Below are 17385 nucleotides of genomic sequence, written 5' to 3'. Positions count from 1 at the left end.
ATGTTTTGTGCAGAATAAGGAAGCTGGGAGTTTTCACAACAGATGAATGCTGAATGAGAAGGGGGATGTGCCTCATCTTCTCATTTTCCTCTGGTTAATCTCATCCTTTAGGGACATATCCTGAGCCTACAGCAGGAGAGGCAGCTGGGTGTCACAGTGGATAAAGTGCTGGGCCTGCAGTCTAAAACACCTGAGTTCAGATCAGACCTCAGTCATTTAATAGTGATGACCACAGTCATTAAATGTCTGAGGTCTGAGTTGACTTCAACAAGTCACTTAACCTGTCTCCTTCAGTTTCATCAATTGTAAAATGGGGATAATAACAGTATCTCTACCTCCTAAATAGTTGTGAGATAATATTTGTAATTGAAATAATATTTGTAAATAAGATAAATATTTATAAAGCTCTTCATAGAAGAGCCTGGCATGTAGTAGGTATTTAATAAATCTTTGTTTTCTTCTCTTTGTGTGTGTGTATGTGTATTCTTTTTGTTTTTTTGCAAGAGTCAAGACAGTGGGAGTTAAGTGACTTGTCCAGGGTCATACAGCTAGTTGTGTCAAAATGTTTGAGGCCTGAATTGACCTCAGACCCTCCTGAGGGTCTGTCCACTGCGACATCTAGGTGCCCTTCACTCTTCTTTGGAAAAGACTGGCTTAGCCTTAGAGAATTGTCTTGGTCATGGGGAGGTTAAGTGGCTAACCTGCTCTTCACTGCATGTGGTTACCACTTGTTGATCTTACCTTCTTGAAAAAGACTAATGGAATCATGAGTATGATGTCTTGACTTGTGTATGAATTGGATTTGAGTGAAGCTTCTCTGCCATCAGCCTCACCACCTTTTCCAGTATTCATAGTATAGTGACAAGGCAAAGGTCAAGAATACTGATGATGGCTCAGTTTTTTGCCATCACTGCTAGAAATATTTAGGGCTTTTTTTTCCTTTTTTCCCCCTAATCTCTTTGGGAAACAGACCTGATAATGATATTGCTAGATCAGAGGGTAGATAAATAAATTTATAACTCTGCGCTTAGTTCCAGATTGCCCTCCAAAGTGTTTGGATCACTTTACAGTTGCACAAACAGTATATTAACCTCCCAATCTTTCCACACACCAGCCCCCATCATTTGTCATTTTCCCCTTCTAATTCCATTAGCCATTTTAATGTATCAAAAAGTTATTTTAATCTACATTCCTCCAGTCAATAATGATTTAGAGAATTTTTTCATATGATTATATACCTTTGTTTTCTTCTAAAAATTTCCTGTTGATATCCTTTGACCATTTATCAATTGGGGAATGGCTTGTATTTTTTATAAATTTGACAAAATTCTTTCTACATGAGAAATGAGCTGTTTATCCTAGAAACTTGTCTATAAAATTTTCCCTCAAATTTCTCCTATTCCTTCTAATTTTGGCTGCATTGGTTTTATTTGTATAAAATTTTTTTTAAGATTTTTTTTTGCAAGGCAATGGGGTTAAGTGGCTTGCCCAAGGCCACACAACTAGGTAATTACTAAGTGTCTGAGGCCAGATTTGAACCCAGGTACTCCTGACTCCAGGGCCGGTGCTCTATCCACTGTGCCACCTAGCTGCCCCTGTATAAAATCTTTTAATTTAATTTGATAGTAATCAAAATTACCCATGATACATTTCGCAATGCTCTCTTATCTCTTTTTTATTTATAAATCTTCTCATCAGTAAGTCTAATAAGTAGTATGTTCTGTGTTCCTCTAATTTAATTATCTTTAATATCTAAATCTTGTATCCTTTTTGACATTATCTTGGTAAATGGTGTAAAATATTTGTCTATCCCCAATTTCTATTAGACTACTTTGTAATTTTCCCAACAATTTTTACCAGATAGTTAATTCAAGTCCCATAAATTTCAGTCTTTACAGTTATCAAACACAAGGTTACTAAAATAATTACTATTTCATTAAGTAATGTGCACTAATAGAAATGAAAGTCATTCTTAGAATTCTTTGTAATTAGAACCTTGAATTTCAAGACTCCGAAAATCTTGAGGTCAATTTATGCTTAATCCTGACCACTATTAGGCCAATTTGAAAGTGTTCAATGTAGAGGATTTTCAGTTTCTGGAACCGCAGTTATATGAAATTGTAATAGGATTCTTGAATTAGATAGAGATGTAGAACATTGTATATTTTTCTTGGTAGTTGGTATTTTCTTCTTAGTGATTATAATGCCCATTCTTCACCCTTGTCTTTTATTAGGGAACTTCCCCCTAATTCTCCATTATACATCACCTCAAAGATATCCTTATTATAGATTTTGGAGAAAGCTTGAACTCAATGTCTTTTCTATGGTCTTTTGTTAATTCTGTTTTTCAAACATTATGTAATAATACATTGTTTAATAATACATAATGCAATAATAATACATAAATGTAATAATACATTGTTTAGTGAACATTTATTAGACTCCTACAGTGTATAAAGCACTGGGGAATACAGAAAAAGACTAAAAAGTCTCAAAAAATGATAATCTTAACTGTACTTTTTTTTTAATTTTTGTATTACTGATCTTTAATCTTTTTATTCAGTTTTGAATTTCAAATTTTCTCCTTCCCCCTCCAAGGCAAGCAATATGATATTAGTTATATTGGAAACATGTAAAACATTTATATATTAGCCATGTTGTTAAAAAAAAAGTCAAGAAAAATTTATACTTCAGTTTGCATTCAAAGTTCATTAGTTCTCTAGAGATGAGTAGCATTTTTAATCATTAGTCTTTGGAATTATCTTGATCAAAGTAGTTGTCTTTCACGGTGATCATTGTACAATATTATTGTTCCTGTGTACAGTGATCTACTTGGTTCTGCTCACTTCACTCTCCCGTCCAGTCATATAAAGTCTTCCTAGCTTTTTCCTGAAACTGCCCCATCTTCCTTGTTTATTGCACAATAATATTCCGTCACAATCACATACCTCAACTTGTCCAGGCATTCCCAGATTGATTGCATCCCTTCAATTTCCAATTCTTCGCCATCACAAAAAGAGTTGATATAAGTATTTTTGTATATATAGATCCTTTTTCTTTTTCTTTGCTCCCTTTGGGATACAGACCTAATATTGCTGTGTCAGAGGGTATTGCACAGTGTTATAGGCCTTTGGACATAATTCTAAATTGTTTTCCAGAATAGTTGGACTATTTTTTAATGCTACCAACAATGTATCAATGTCCCTGTTTTTCTACATCTCCCTCAGCATTTGTAATTTTCCTTTTCTGTCATATTAGTCAGTCTGATGTATATGAGATAATACCTCTGAATTGTTTTAATTGGAATTTCTCTATGCAGCATTGATTTAGAGCATTTTTGTATGATTATAGATAGCTTTGATTTCTTCTGAAAATTGCCTGTTCATATCCTTTGACTATATATCAGTTAGAGAGTAACTTTTATTTTTCTAAATTTGACTTCATTCCCTTGCCATATTTTTTTCCAACAGTTTCCTACTTTTTCTTCTAATTTTGGCTGCATTGGTTTTGTTTGTCCAAAACCTCTATAATTTCATGTAATTAAAATTATCCATTTTACTTCCCATCATCTTCTCTGTCTCCTGTTTGATCAAAAACTCTTCCCTTATCCATAGATCTGCCAGGTATAATTTTCTATGCTCCTCTAATTTGCTAATTGTTATTCCTGTTTTGAAACTTTTTGTTTTAAGTTTCCTCTCATTTTTCTTTTGAAACTTAAGATTGTGTAGATATCTTAAGGATGGCAAGTTACTTGTCTTTGTAAACAGATTTGTTAAATTCCTAGGAGAGAATTGTACATTCATTAACTCAAAATTATAATTTCCTACTCTGAGAGCATATGTAATAATGCTTGGTTGGTTCACAACCATAAAGTAATTGCTGATATTTTTTAAATCTAGTTTTTTATTGATATCTTTTGCTTTCACATGACATTTCTTTCCAAATATGTCCTTACTCGCCTGTTGAGTTAAATACCTTGTGAAAAAGATTTTAAAAGAAAGAAAAATATGTTCTCATTTTAAACTGAAGTGAAACTTGAAATGGATACCAAAATTGTTTTTGATTTTTAGAATTTGACCTTTTAGGGTCGTTTTGAAAAAGAAAATTAATTTGAAGGGAAACTTAGTTCTTTGTTTACTTCAGAACATGGTAAGATGGCTTCCTCCTCCTAGTCTGCAGTTGAGCTTTGAGAAAAAAGGCTATGTGAAATAAGCATAGAAACCTTTTGTTTATTTTAGCATTAAAAAAAGGTTTTGGAAATATCCTGCAAAATTTTCTGTTTGAAAAGGTGGAAAACATGTTGCTTTGAGAAGCAATTTATTGACACCTTTCAAATGTCTCCTTTGTTTAAATGGTTCCTACTGCTCAGACTGTGGTTGGTTTGTGCTTAGCTTGGCTCTTCTCCTGAACAAATCATTAATGTTGTTCTAAGCCTCCCCCATGCCCCCCCCAATAAAGGCAGCTTGACCTTTAAGTTTATACTTTTTCATATAATACTACATGGGAAATTATTTACTGTAGTTCAGGGGGAAAGTTTTTTATGGTATTTTAGTTGTATATCAATGTTCAGAATTTTATTTCTTTGAAATAATAGTCAGTATGATGTAATATAGAAAGATCAGGACTTGAAGTCAAAAGACCAGGATTTCAGTCCAGGTTCTGCTACTTACTAAGTCATTCTGGGCATGTCTTCTCCGAGTCTCAGTTTGGTCATCTATAAATGAAAGGAATTGGACTAAATGACTTCTTCGGCATATTGAATCTCACTTTCTAGCACCATGAGTTTATAATTTTTCTTTGGCCTTGAATGTATGCAACTTTTCTTCTGTAGGTTGATCATTGTAAATTTCTCCAGGAGCATGACCTGTTACGGATTTGTGTCTTCTCTATCAAGATCTCTTTGGAAATTATTTTTTTCACAGTGACAATACATCTTTATAGAGCCTATGCTGATTTCATGGGGTATAAAATACAGTGTATTTTAAGTATATGAGAAGCATAAAAACATTGGGCAACATTAAAATTACAATAGCCATGTAGAATATAATTTAGGTATTAACAAACTAACAGGCATAAAGTAGTACTGAAGTACTGATTTCAGTCAAGCAATACTGACTGATCAGTTCCTTTTTTGAACTTATATTAATGATACCATTGCTAAATCTCTTTGGGTCCTAAGCTACAAAACAATCCTTGAGGAATAAAAAAGGGTTCACACACCAGACAGCATCAAGCAAACTATGTCACTGGAGAACACCAGACAAACAGACCATTGTGATGCTTTTATTGTCAAAAAAATAAAACAGCAACGACATTTACAGATGGTGTCCTCGGCAACCACCCTTTCTGCAAGTGCTATCAGAAGGAATTGGAGTGACATCCTCAATCTGCCCAATCTTCATTCCAGAACGTGCCAGAGCTCTCAGGGCTGACTGTGCACCAGGGCCAGGTGTCTTAGTCCTGTTTCCCCCTGTTGCCCAAAGTTTGATGTGAAGGGCAGTGATGCCTAATTCTTTACATCTCTGGGCAACATCTTGAGCAGCCAACATAGCAGCATAGGGAGAAGATTCCTCTCTGTCAGCCTTGACCTTCATTCCACCAGTTACTCTGCAGATGGTTTCTTTGCCAGAGAGATCAGTCACATGTACAAAAGTGTCATTGAAGGAAGCAAAGATATGGCAGACACCAAACACATTTTCTCCCTCTGCAACCTGAGGTCCAAGGCTGATGACCTGCTCTTCCTTCTTTTCCTTCCTCTTGCGAGGTGGCATTTCTGCTCCTCCGCTTGGGCCACCAACACCGGAAAGCTGGAAATTTTATGTTTTATATATATGTGTTTTATATATATGTTTTATATATTTCAGTATCATTGACAGATAATTCAAAAATACTGAGTGGTTCCTGATAGTTTTTTTTATTTAGACAACATTGAAGTTTACCCAACCTCCTGCTCAAATGGAATGGTTTTTCTTTAACCAAACACTCAGAAAAATATGGTCAGAATAATATGAGGGCTTGCTTAATACTTTTTTCATTCATTCATGAAGGATTTAGTGGAAACTTCATTGAACTTGGAGTTTCAAGATAGAGTTTGGCTTCCATGTCCTTAATCTTATTAGCTATGTGACTGATTGTCAAGTCATTTCATCCCTTTGAGTCTGTGTCTTCATTTATAATGTAACAATATATTTAACAATATTTATTACTTCACCAAATTGTAAGGCATAGGAATGTACTTTGTGAACTGTTAAGTACTATATAAATATGAAGTGCAAACCTATGCAATTGTAAACATCTTGAAGTCCTAGAATGAATTGCTTTTCATTTTTTTTACTAGAAAAGGAGTTGGGCCAGTCATAGGAAGAACAAGGAAGAACAGATGGACAGCCTTAAGTACTGTGCTGCTGTATTAAAAACAACCAAAGGAAGGCCTTTTGCATGTTGGATAGATTCTCTATAGGATTTACAGAAAGACATGCATAAAAATTGATTACAGTGAACATTTATTGGTAAGATCACAGTCTTGCACATGAGTGTTTAATGATTTTTTTCTAATATATTGCCTTTATACCTTAGGCATAAACTTCCTAAGACTTATCTAAGTCTTTCTGATTCTTTGGGTAATCTATTTCTGAATTATTTTGGAAAATTTTCGGTTTTACCTTGAATGGTTATGTCATCCTTGGGAAGTAATTTTATTGATCTGTCTTCATCTTAACTCAACTCCCTGTATTTCTTAAAAACAGATTAAAAAATAACCAAACATTATGCTAAGCATGTGCACACTTCAAGACAGTTGAAGAAGCCATTGTGAGTTTGCCAAGTGGCAAATTACCATAAAAGATTCAAGTTCAAAGTTCTTTAATAGCTGGACTTAACCCAAATTTAATCCTAAAAGAGGAAAATTGGGCTTGGTTTTTTGTGTTGATTTTTGGTTTTTGTTTTGGGTTTTTTACATTCCATTATCTAGTGAGAAGGCAAAATGGAAGGGGAATTAATTAAAGAATGTCCCATGTTGCTTGATTTCTAAACTTATTTATAAATTAGTTACACCAGAATATTTCATAAGGCTTCAATTTTCTGGTTTGGATAATACATCAGTTTTTGCACATGATATTTGGCAGCCCATACCTACATTAAGATTATTTTCTGAGATGATGAACTGGGACTTAAAGAGAAGGCTCTCAATTTGAATCATGCTTCAATTTGTGATGAAGAAAAATCAAAGAAACCTTCATAGTACTGAAGGTCTTTTAAAAAATAATTTAAGAACTGTTGGTCCAAGTTCCCAACTTTTTTAGTCCTGTAATAAATCCCTGAATCACAGGTACCAGTTTTTGGCCTATATACAGAATCCCAGAATTAAGGTTAAATTGCATGTTTTTTTTATTTTAAAGTTTCAACTTTGTACAGAACTGCTTGTCTGAATTAAAAGGGAATAGCGTATATGATTTACTTCCTGTCCTCCCTACTGAACTTTTTATTTCTTGTTTGTTTGTTTGTTTTTTAGGTTTTTTGAAAGGCATTGGGGTTAAGTGGCTTGCCCAAGGCCACACAGCTAGTAATTATTAAGTGTCTGAGACGGGATTTGAACTCAGTACTTCTGACTCCAGGATCTGTGCTCTATTCACTGTGCCACCTAGCTGCCCCAGAACTATTTATTTCTTAGGATGAAAGGGTCCTTGTAGGTTTTTCAGACAATGTGTTTACTTAGATGATTGGCAGAACTAAAGGCAAGAATCTCTGGACTATTTATAATGAGGTTCTGTAATTGATTTGTGCCAGATTGAGTTGACAATCTAGACAACAATTGTTGCTTTTTGTTATTCAGTCATTTTTAGTCAGGTTCAACTCTTCATTGACCCCATTTGGAGTTTTCCTGGTAAAGATAGTAGCAGAGTAGTTGCCATTTCCCACTCCAGATCACTTTACAGATAAGGTAACTGAGGCAATAGAGTTTAAGTAAATTGATAGGAGTCATAGCTAGTCTGAGAGCAGATTTGACTCAGGAGGATGAGTCTTCCTGACTCCAGACCTGGTGCTCTATTCCCTGTGGCTTTTCACTGCCTTAATAAAATTATGCTGGGTCTAAATGATAATTCTACTTATCCGTTGAAATCATAAATATTATCTGTAAATTGTTTTTTGTGTTTAGAGAACTATAAAGATCTTGCTTTAAAAAAAATCATATTCAAAAGACAAAGCTCTTATCTCAAAGACCTTATTTTCAGAAGGAATGTTTTGTTCTTTTTTGCCATATGCTACATTTAAACTAATTTTATTCATGTTTGATTTGGTTTTTTTTGAAAGATTTTATTTATTTTGAGTTTTATAATTTTTCCCCTGATCTTGCTTCCCACCCCCCACTCCCCACAGAAGGCAATATGTTAGTCTTTATGTTGTTTCCATGGTATATAATGATCTAAGATGAATGTGATGAGAGAGAAATCATATCCTTAAGGGAAAAAAATAAAGTATAAGAGATAACAAAATTAACATAATAAGATAATGGTTTGTTTGTTTTTTTAAATTAAAGGTAATGGTCTTTGGTCTTCGTTCAAACTCCATAGTTCTTTCTCTGGATACAGATGGTATTTTCCATTGCAGATAGCCCAAAATTGTTCCTGATTGTTGCATTGATGGAACAAGGAAGTCCATCAAGGTTGATCATCACCCCCATGTTGCTGTTAAGGTGTACAATGTTCTTCTAGTTCTGCTCATCTCACTCAGCATCAGTTCATGCAAATCCAGGCTTCTCTGAATTCCCATTCCTCCTGGTTTCTAATAGAACAATAATGTTCCATGACATACACATACCACAGTTTATTAAGCCATTTCCCAATTGAAGGACATTTACTTAATTTCCAATTCTTTACCACCACAAACAAGGCTGCTATGAATATTTTTGTACAAGTGATATTTTTATCCTTTTCCATAATTACATCAGGTTATAAACTCAGCAGTGATATTCTGGATCAAAGGGTATGCACATTTTTGTTGCCCTTTGGGCATAATTCCAAATTGCTCTCCAGAAAGGTTGGATGAGTTCACAGTTTCACCAACCATGTATTAGTGTCCCAGATTTCCCACATCCTTCCAACATTGATCATTGTCTTTTCTGGTCATATTGGCCAGGCTGAGAGGCATGAGATGGTGCCTCAGAGATGCTTTAATTTGCATTTCTCTAATAAATAATGATTTAGAACAATTTTTCATATGACTATGGATCTCTTTGATTCCCTCATCTATAAGTTGACTTTGCATATCCTTTGACCATTTGTCAATTGAAGAATGGCTTGTTTTTTGAAAATTTGCCTCAGTTCTCTGTGTATTTTAGAAATGAATCCTTTGTCAGAAATACTAGTTGCAAAAATTGTTTCCTAATTTACATTTATTTTGATCTTGGTTATTGGGGTTTTGTCTGTGCAAAAAGTTTTTTAATTTAATGTAATCAAAATTATCTGGTTTGTTTTGAATGATGTTCTCCATCTCTTCCTTGGTCATAAACTGCTTCCTTTTCCATATATCCGACAGGTAAACTACTCCTTGTTCTTCTAGTTTGCTTATAGTATTGTTTTTTTTTTTGTCTAAATCCTGTATCCATTTGGATCTTAGCTTGGTATAGGGTGTGAGATGTTGGTCTAATCCAAGTTTCTTCCATTCTAACTTCCAGTTTTCCCAACAGTTTTTATCGAAGAGAGATTTTATCCCAATAGCTGGACTCTTTGGGTTTATCAAACAGCAGATTACTATCATTTTCTGCTATTGCACCTAGTCTATTCCACTGGTCCACCGCTCTATTTGTTAGCCAATACCAGACAGTTTTGATGACTGATGCTTTATTAACATAATTTTAGATTTGGTAAGGCTAAACCACCCTCTTTCGTACTTCTTCCCCCCCCCCCCCCATTGAATCCCTGGAAATTCTTGACTTTTTATTTCTCCATATGAATTTACTTATAATTTTTTCTAACTCATTAAAGTAATTTTTTGGAATTTTGATTGGTAGGGTACTAAGCAAGTAGTTTAATTTTGGTAGAATTGTCATTTTTATTATATTAGCTCAACCTATCCATGAGCAGTTGATGTTTGCCCAGTTGTTTAAAGTTGATTTTATTTGCATGAGAAATGTTTTGTAATTGTTTTCAAAAAGTTTTTGAGTCTGCCTTGGCAGATAGACTCCCAGGTATTTTATTTTATCTGAAGTTACTTTGAATGGGATTTCTCCTTCTAGCTCTTTCTGCTGTATCTTGCTAGTCATCTTTCGAAATGTTGAGGATTTATGAGGGTTTATTTTATATCCTATGATTTTGCTAAAGTTGCTAATTATTTCTAGTATTTTTTAGATGATTTTGGAGGGATTCTCTAGGTATACCATCATGTCATCTGCAAAGAATGAGAGTTTTGTCTCTTCCTTCTTCCTTTCTTCCTTCAATTTATTTTTCTTCTCTTATTGCTGAAGCTAACATTTCTAATATGATATTGAATTGTAGTGGTGATAATGGGCACCCTTGTTTGACCCCCTGATCTTATTGGGAATGTCTCTAGCCTATCCCCATTGAATATGATGCGTGTTGATGGTTTCCGTTAGATACTGCTTAGTATTTTAAGGAACAACCCATTTATTCCTACACTCTAATGTTTTTAGTAGAGTGAATGCTGTATTTTGTCAAAAGCTTTTTCAGCAACTATTGATGTAATCATGATTTCTGATCAGTTTGTTATTGATAAAATTAGTTATACTAACAGTATTCCTAATATTGAACCAACCCTGCATTCCTATCCAAGTAGGATAAATCCTACTTGGTCATAGTGTATTATCCTAGTGATAACTTCTTGTAATTGTTTTGCTAAGATTTTATTTAAGATTTTTGTATCTATATTCGTCAGGGAGCTAGGTCTATAATTTTCTTTCTCTGTTTTTAACTCTTCCTGGTTTAAATCATCACCATATTGGTATCATAGAAAGAGTTAGGCAGAATTCCATCTTCACCTATTTTTCCAAAGAGTTTATATAGAATTGGAACCAATTATTCCTTAAATATTTGATAGAATTTACTTGTGAATTCATCTATCTGGCCCTGGAGATTTTTTCTTAGGGAGTTCAATAATGGCATGTTGAATTTCTTTTTCTGAGATAGGGTTATTTAAGTATTTAATTTCCACTTCATTTAATCTGTGTAACTTATATTTTTGTAAATATTCATCCATTTCACTTAGATTGTCAAATTTATTGGCATAGAGTTGGGCAAAATAATTCCAAATTACTTCAATTTTCTCAATCGTGGTGAGTTCACTTTTTTCATTTATGATACTAGCAATTTGGTTTTCTTCTTTCATTTTTTTTAATCAAATTGACCAGAGGTCTGTCTTTGTTGGTTCTTTCATAAAACCAGCTCTTGGTTTTATTTATTAGTTCAATAGTTTTCTTGCTTTCGATTTTATTAATTTCTCCTTTAATTTTTAAAATTTCTAATTTGGTATTTAATTAGGGGTTTTCAATTTGTTCTTTCCCTAATGTTTTTAGTTGCATATTTAGTTCCTTGATTTCCTCTTTCTCTGATTTATTCATGTAAGCATTTAAAGCTATAATATATCCCCTGATAGCCGCCTTGAGTGAATCCCATAGGTTTTGGTTTGTTGTTACCTTATTGTCATTATCTAGAATGAAATATTTACTTGTTTCTATAATTTGTTGTTTGATCCACTCAATCTTTAAAGTGAAGTTATTTAGTTTCCAATTAGTTTTGGGTCTGTATCTCCTTGGCCCAAAATTGCATATGATTTTTATTGCATTATGATCTGAGAAAAATATATTCACTATTTCTGCCTTTCTGCAATTGATCATTATTGGTTTTTACGCCCTAGTACATGGTCAGTTTTTGTGTAGGTGCCATGTACTGCAGGAAAAAAAGTATATTCCTTTCTATCTCCATTCAATTTCCTGAAAAGTCTATCATTTCTAGGTTTTCTAACCACCTATTTACCTCCTTAACTTCCTTCTTGTTTTAATTTGTGATTAGATTTTTCTAAATCTGAGAATAGTAGGTTTAGGTCCTCCACTGGTAGAGTTTTGCTGTATGTCTTCCTGCAGTTCTTTCAGCTTCTCCTCTAAGAATTTGGATGCTGTTTCAGTGGGTGTATACATATTTAGTATTGAAATTACTTTATTGTCAATGGTACCTTTTAGGAGGATTTAGTTTCCTTCCTTATCTCTTTTGCTACCCCTGCTTTTTTCACTTCAGCTGAAGCAAAATATATTTTGCTCCAACCTTTTACCTTTACTCTATATGTATATCTCTGCTTCATATGAGTTTCTTGTAAGCAGCATATTGTAGGATTCTGGTTTTTAGTCCACTTTGCTATTTGCTTATGTTTTAAGGGAGAGTTCATGCCATTTACATTCAAAGTTATAATTACTAACTCGTTGTTGCCCTCCATTTTACCTTCCCACTGTTTGTATTTTCCCCCTTTTTTCACTTTATCCATATTCCCCAGTATTTTGTTTCTGAATACCACCATGTTCAGTGTATTTGCCCTCCTATATCAACCTCCCTCCCCTTTCTTTTGCCTTCCCTTTTCCCCGTCTTCCCTTCCTTCTGCTAGTTCCCCTTTTTCTCCCCCTCCCCATACCTCCCTCCCCTTTTCCCCTTTTAATACTTGGAAGGTAAGATAAGTTTCTTAGCTTAACTCGGTGTGTGTGTGTGTGTGTGTGTGTGTGTGTGTGTGTGTGTGTGTGTGTGTGTGTAAATTGACTTTAAGCCAAGTCTGATGAGAGGAAGATTCAGGTGGTTCTCATCCCCTCCCTTCTTCCCCTCTATTGCAATTGGTCTTAATGTAATGAGATTTACCCATTCAATCTCCTCCATCCTCCCATCTCCTTACTGTCCCCCCTTTTAAAGAGGTATTGTTTTTAAATCATTCTATCCGAGTCACAGAAAAGTCTTGAGTGTCATCACTTCTGGCTAAGTACAGTCTCCCCAATAGAATTACAATTCTTGAGAGTTATAATGAGTCTTTCTCCCAGGTAGGCATATAGCCGGTTTTGTCTTATTGAATAGCAGTCTCATGGATAAATCATGAGTGTTCATCTCTTCTGGCTAAGTATATTCTCTATAATAGAGTTAAAATTCTCAAGAGTTATGAGAATCTTTCTCCTGGGTGGTGATATAGCCAGTTTCATCTTATTGGATAGCAATTTTTTTTCTGTCCCCTTTTATTTTTTTAACCTTTTCATATGTCTCTTGAGTCTCCTGTTTGGTGTCCAAATTTTCTATTTTGCTCTGGTCTTTTCGTCAGGAAATGTTGGAGTCTCCCATTTTGTTTAATGTCCATCTTTTCCCCTGGAAAAGAAGGCTCAGCTTTGCTGGATAGTGGATTCTTGGCTGCATTCCAAGCTCCCTTGCTCTTTGGAATATCTCATTCCAGGCCCTTCGATCCCTTAATGTTGATGCAGCCAGGTCCTGCCTAATCCTTACTGTTGCTCCTTGGTATTTAAATTGTTTCTTTCTGGCTGTTTGCAGGATTTTCTTTTATCTGATAGTTCTGGAATTTGGCCACAACAATCCTTGGTGTTTTCATTTTAGGATCTCTTTCTGGAGGGGGATCAATGTATTCTTTCAATAATGATTTTGGCCTCTGGTTCCATGATATCAGTGCAGTTTTCCATCACTAAATCCTGTAATATTAAGTCCAGACTTTTTTTCTCTTCAGTGTTTTCAGGAACTTCTACAATTCTCAGGTTGTCCCTTCTTGATCTATTCTCGAGGTCAGTAGTTTTGCTGATGAGGTATTTTACATTTTCTTCTATTTTTCACTTTTTTGGTTTTGTTTAACAGAATCTTGTTGTCTCATGAAGTGCTTATTTTCCACAGATTCCATCCTATTTTTTAGAGAAGAATTTTCTTCATTTAGCTTTTTGCAACTCCTTTTCCAATTGGTCAGTTCTATTTTTGAAGCAGTTTTCCATTTGCCCAAGTGTAGTTTTTTTTTTTTTTTAGATTTTTCAAGGCAATGGGGTTAAGTGGCTTGCCCAGGTCACATGGCTAGGTAATTATTAAGTGTCTGAGGTCAGATTTGAACCCAAGGGGTGGCTAGGTGGCGTAGTGGATAAAGCACTGGCCCTGGAGTCAGGAGTACCTGGGTTCAAATCCGGTCTTAGACAATTAATAATTACCTAGCTGTGTGGCCTTGGGCAAGCCATTTAACCCCATTGCCTAGCAAAAAAACAAAAAACAAAGAAAAGCACATTTGAACCCAGGTACTCCTGACTCCAAAGCCGCTGCTCTATCCACTGTGCCACCTAACTGCCCCCCCCAAGTGTAGTTTTGAGAGAATCATTTTCTTTTTTGTATTTGTCCAGTTGTATTTTCCAAGGCTTTGTTTTCTTGTTGCAGCATGTTAATTTTCTCTTGAGTTTCTTTTACCAGTTTTTCCAATTGATTTTTAAGCTCTTTTCTGATTTCTTCCAGGAAGTCTTTCTGGGCTGGAGATTAATTCATATTCTCCTCAGAATTCCTAGATCTCTCTCTGAGTTAGAATCTGTTTCTTCAAAGAATTTTTTCATGGGCCCCCCTTCTCGTTGGCCTTTCTTCATTTTCCTAGGAGCTTGTGTTGGGTGAGGGGCTGGCTCTCAGAGGTTTGCTTTTGAAAATCCTAGAGGCTTTCTTGACTTGGTTTAGTAATTCCAATGGCGGGCCACTAGGAGGTGGCTACTCTCTGGAGTGTTTGAAGCCCTCTCCCTAATCCTGCAGAGAGTAAGGAGGGAGGGAGGGAGGATGGATGGGAGGATGGGTAGGAGGATGGGTAGCAGGGTCTGAATTTTCCTTGAACAATTGTCTGGGCCCTGGGGGAGGGAGTTAATCTCCCTTTCAGCTGAGCCAACTCTATTGCCCACACCTGAGCCTGAGATAGTGGGGGGGGGGGGAGGTTACAGTTCCTTTTGGGAAGAGGGCTCCACAAAAAATAGGGAGCTCAAGTTCTGCTCCCAGGTGGTCATTTTCCAGGGGTACTCAGCAACTCTGTGTTGGAACTCATCCTCCTGACAACTGGGGCTCACCAAAGTTCCTCATTCTGTGGCTAAAGTTGGTCCTTGGACCCGCCACTCACCAAAATCTCTGGGTCTAAAGCCAGTCCTCCGACTTGGCCTTGCTGCTATCCCTGCATTTGCTCTCAGCTTTCCATTCCCAGTTCAACCACCATCCCCTGAGACAGACCTCGTTGGTAGGTGTTCTCCTAGCTTCTTTTTCTGGGTTTTGTCGATGGAATTTTTGTTTAAGGGGTTTCTTTCATGTTATTTTTGAGGGGAACTAGTAGCACTTAACACAATGCCTGTCTTCTCTCCACCATCTTGGCCAGAAGTCCCCATTTTGTTCTTTTAACACAATTCTCAAATCCTGTTAAATTATTGTAAATAAAAGATTAGAAAAATAAGAGTGAGATAATGGCTATAGAGAATGTTATCTGTTCTCTGTCTTTCCTCTTCTAGAACAGGTTTTTTAAAGCATATGATAATTCATCTTGTGGTTTGGAACATTCGTCTTTGCTTTCAGTCTTTTAGCAATTCCATTGCTAAACAAAAGAAAGGAGCATTAAGATAGTTATGACACTATCCCATGCTTACAGAATACTGTATAAGAGCATCCTTAATCCATGTTTCAAACTCTCCCACTTCTTCCTGGTAGGCAGGAAGTTCCATGAGAGCTGGACTGAAAATGATGTGTGAATCAGCTTTTGGCAATTACATGGCTACTTTAAGTACTCCTCCCCCCCCCTTACTTTGAGTTTTGGAAGGGGGAGGACCAAGTGGTAAATATTAAGTTGAAGAACACTTCAACCCTCACCCCTTGACATTCATCTGAATAGTATAGGAGATAATTAGCTTTAGTGCCTTTGCTCAGTGGAAGTTATCTATCTCCTAAGTATCATGCTATCATATATATGTTCAGGGTTTTTTTTTTTTTAATACTTAAATGGTTATAAGGGATGGAGGTTTTGGCCCAGGTATGATTCTTATTTAGTATCAATTTTGATACTTATCCCTAAGTTTAAAATATGTGTGTACTATATTTTATACACAATTATATTCTCAGTCCCATCATTCATGTACTCAGTTATCCAAAACTGGAGAGAGTTGAAAGGGACTTTGCGGTTAATTCATCCATGTTCACTCTCATTCTCATCCTTTCATTAATTTAAACACTTATGCTCTTGTGAATCTGTAGAATTTATGATACTGGGTATTCCTTTGCAAGTAGAGTTGCAGCCAAATAAAGCCCTATGTAGTGGAAAGAGAAGCAGGACATCTAGTTGAGTCTAGCTTAGCCACTTGCATTTCCTGGTCACAGAGGGACCACAGATATATCACTTACCTTATTTCTGAGCCTTAGTTGTATCACCTGCAAGTTGGCTTTGATAATACTGTCATGGATGTAACGTGACTCAGTTTGGCCCAGTGTTCACATGGGTGGAACAAGGTGAGATATTCTTGAGTCATTTAATCCCAATAGACAGTGATCCTAGCTTCTCCAGTTAGTGTGGACTAGCACTTTTAGTAATGAGACACTCATTAGTCTCTGAAGATTTAACAAATGGGCAGGAAGGGGCTAATCTCTGCAGCAGCCCCTCCACCTCCATTGGAAGCTGCTTCAGGCAGATGTGAGAGTCCTTGACTTCCTATGGATCTTGGATGCCCTCAGACCAGAAAGCTGCCTCAGAGAAGCTTTGTCAGGAAACCCCCGTCTTATCACACTTACGATGAAAGAAATACTTTGTTAACTTTAAAAGCACTATAGAATGAAATGTTTGTGGTACTATTAGAAGTAGTAGAACAAGAGGAACAGAAACAAACTGTGACCCTGGTGGTGAGTCCTGAACCCTGGGTCCTATCTCTAGCCCTATTAACTCCTCAAGTGACCTTAGGTAAATTACTTAAAATTCTGGGGCTCAATTTTCTCATTTCAAAAATGGGGTGGGGAGAGGGCACACCAGTCAATTAACAAGCATTTATTAAGTGCTTGCTAAGTCTTTAAGATACAAAAAAGGTCCTCCTGCCAAGAGGGTCATGTTCTTCTGAGGGAAGCACAGGCATAAAAGGGAACTGAAAATAAAGAAAATTGGAGAAAGTTCCCATTTGAGGCCTGGAGGCAAGTCCAAAGAGTCAGAAGCAGAGTAATAAGGGAATAAAGAATGGGCTACCATGGACCTTTCCCCAAAATGGAGGCTCCAGGCAGAGCTCACCAAAAGGAAGAGGGCCATGGGGTGGAGTTGGGAAACTATTAATCTGTAAGGACCTTTCTCGTTCAGACTGTCTAACTCATGGCCCTCAGTGGGACTGAATTTGTGTGCTTTGATACATTGAGAGTGTGGATGTCCTTAATTTGTCAT

The 17385-nt window shown here is 36.0% G+C and overlaps 2 protein-coding genes across 2 annotated transcripts in view; one reads left to right on the top strand and one right to left on the bottom strand.

Annotated features, from left to right (window-relative positions):
* GNA12 (G protein subunit alpha 12) overlaps positions 1–17385 on the top strand; it is a 148593-nt gene that overhangs the window by 90830 nt on the left and 40378 nt on the right. The window lies entirely within an intron of this gene.
* On the bottom strand, positions 5316–5798 carry LOC141496896 (small ribosomal subunit protein uS11-like). The gene has a single exon (XM_074199476.1). It carries the CDS (start codon positions 5769–5771, stop codon positions 5316–5318), a length of 456 nt encoding a protein of 151 aa, XP_074055577.1. The 5' UTR covers positions 5772–5798.

This window comes from Macrotis lagotis, chromosome X (genome assembly GCF_037893015.1).
Source record: "Macrotis lagotis isolate mMagLag1 chromosome X, bilby.v1.9.chrom.fasta, whole genome shotgun sequence".
NCBI lineage: Eukaryota > Metazoa > Chordata > Mammalia > Peramelemorphia > Peramelidae > Macrotis > Macrotis lagotis.
This window is presented reverse-complemented; position numbering and strand designations above follow the sequence as displayed.

Coding starts and splice junctions, on each gene's coding strand:
- LOC141496896 (XM_074199476.1), bottom strand. CDS start 5,771: ATGCCACCTCGCAAGAGGAAGGAAAAGAAGGAAGAGCAGGTCATCAGC.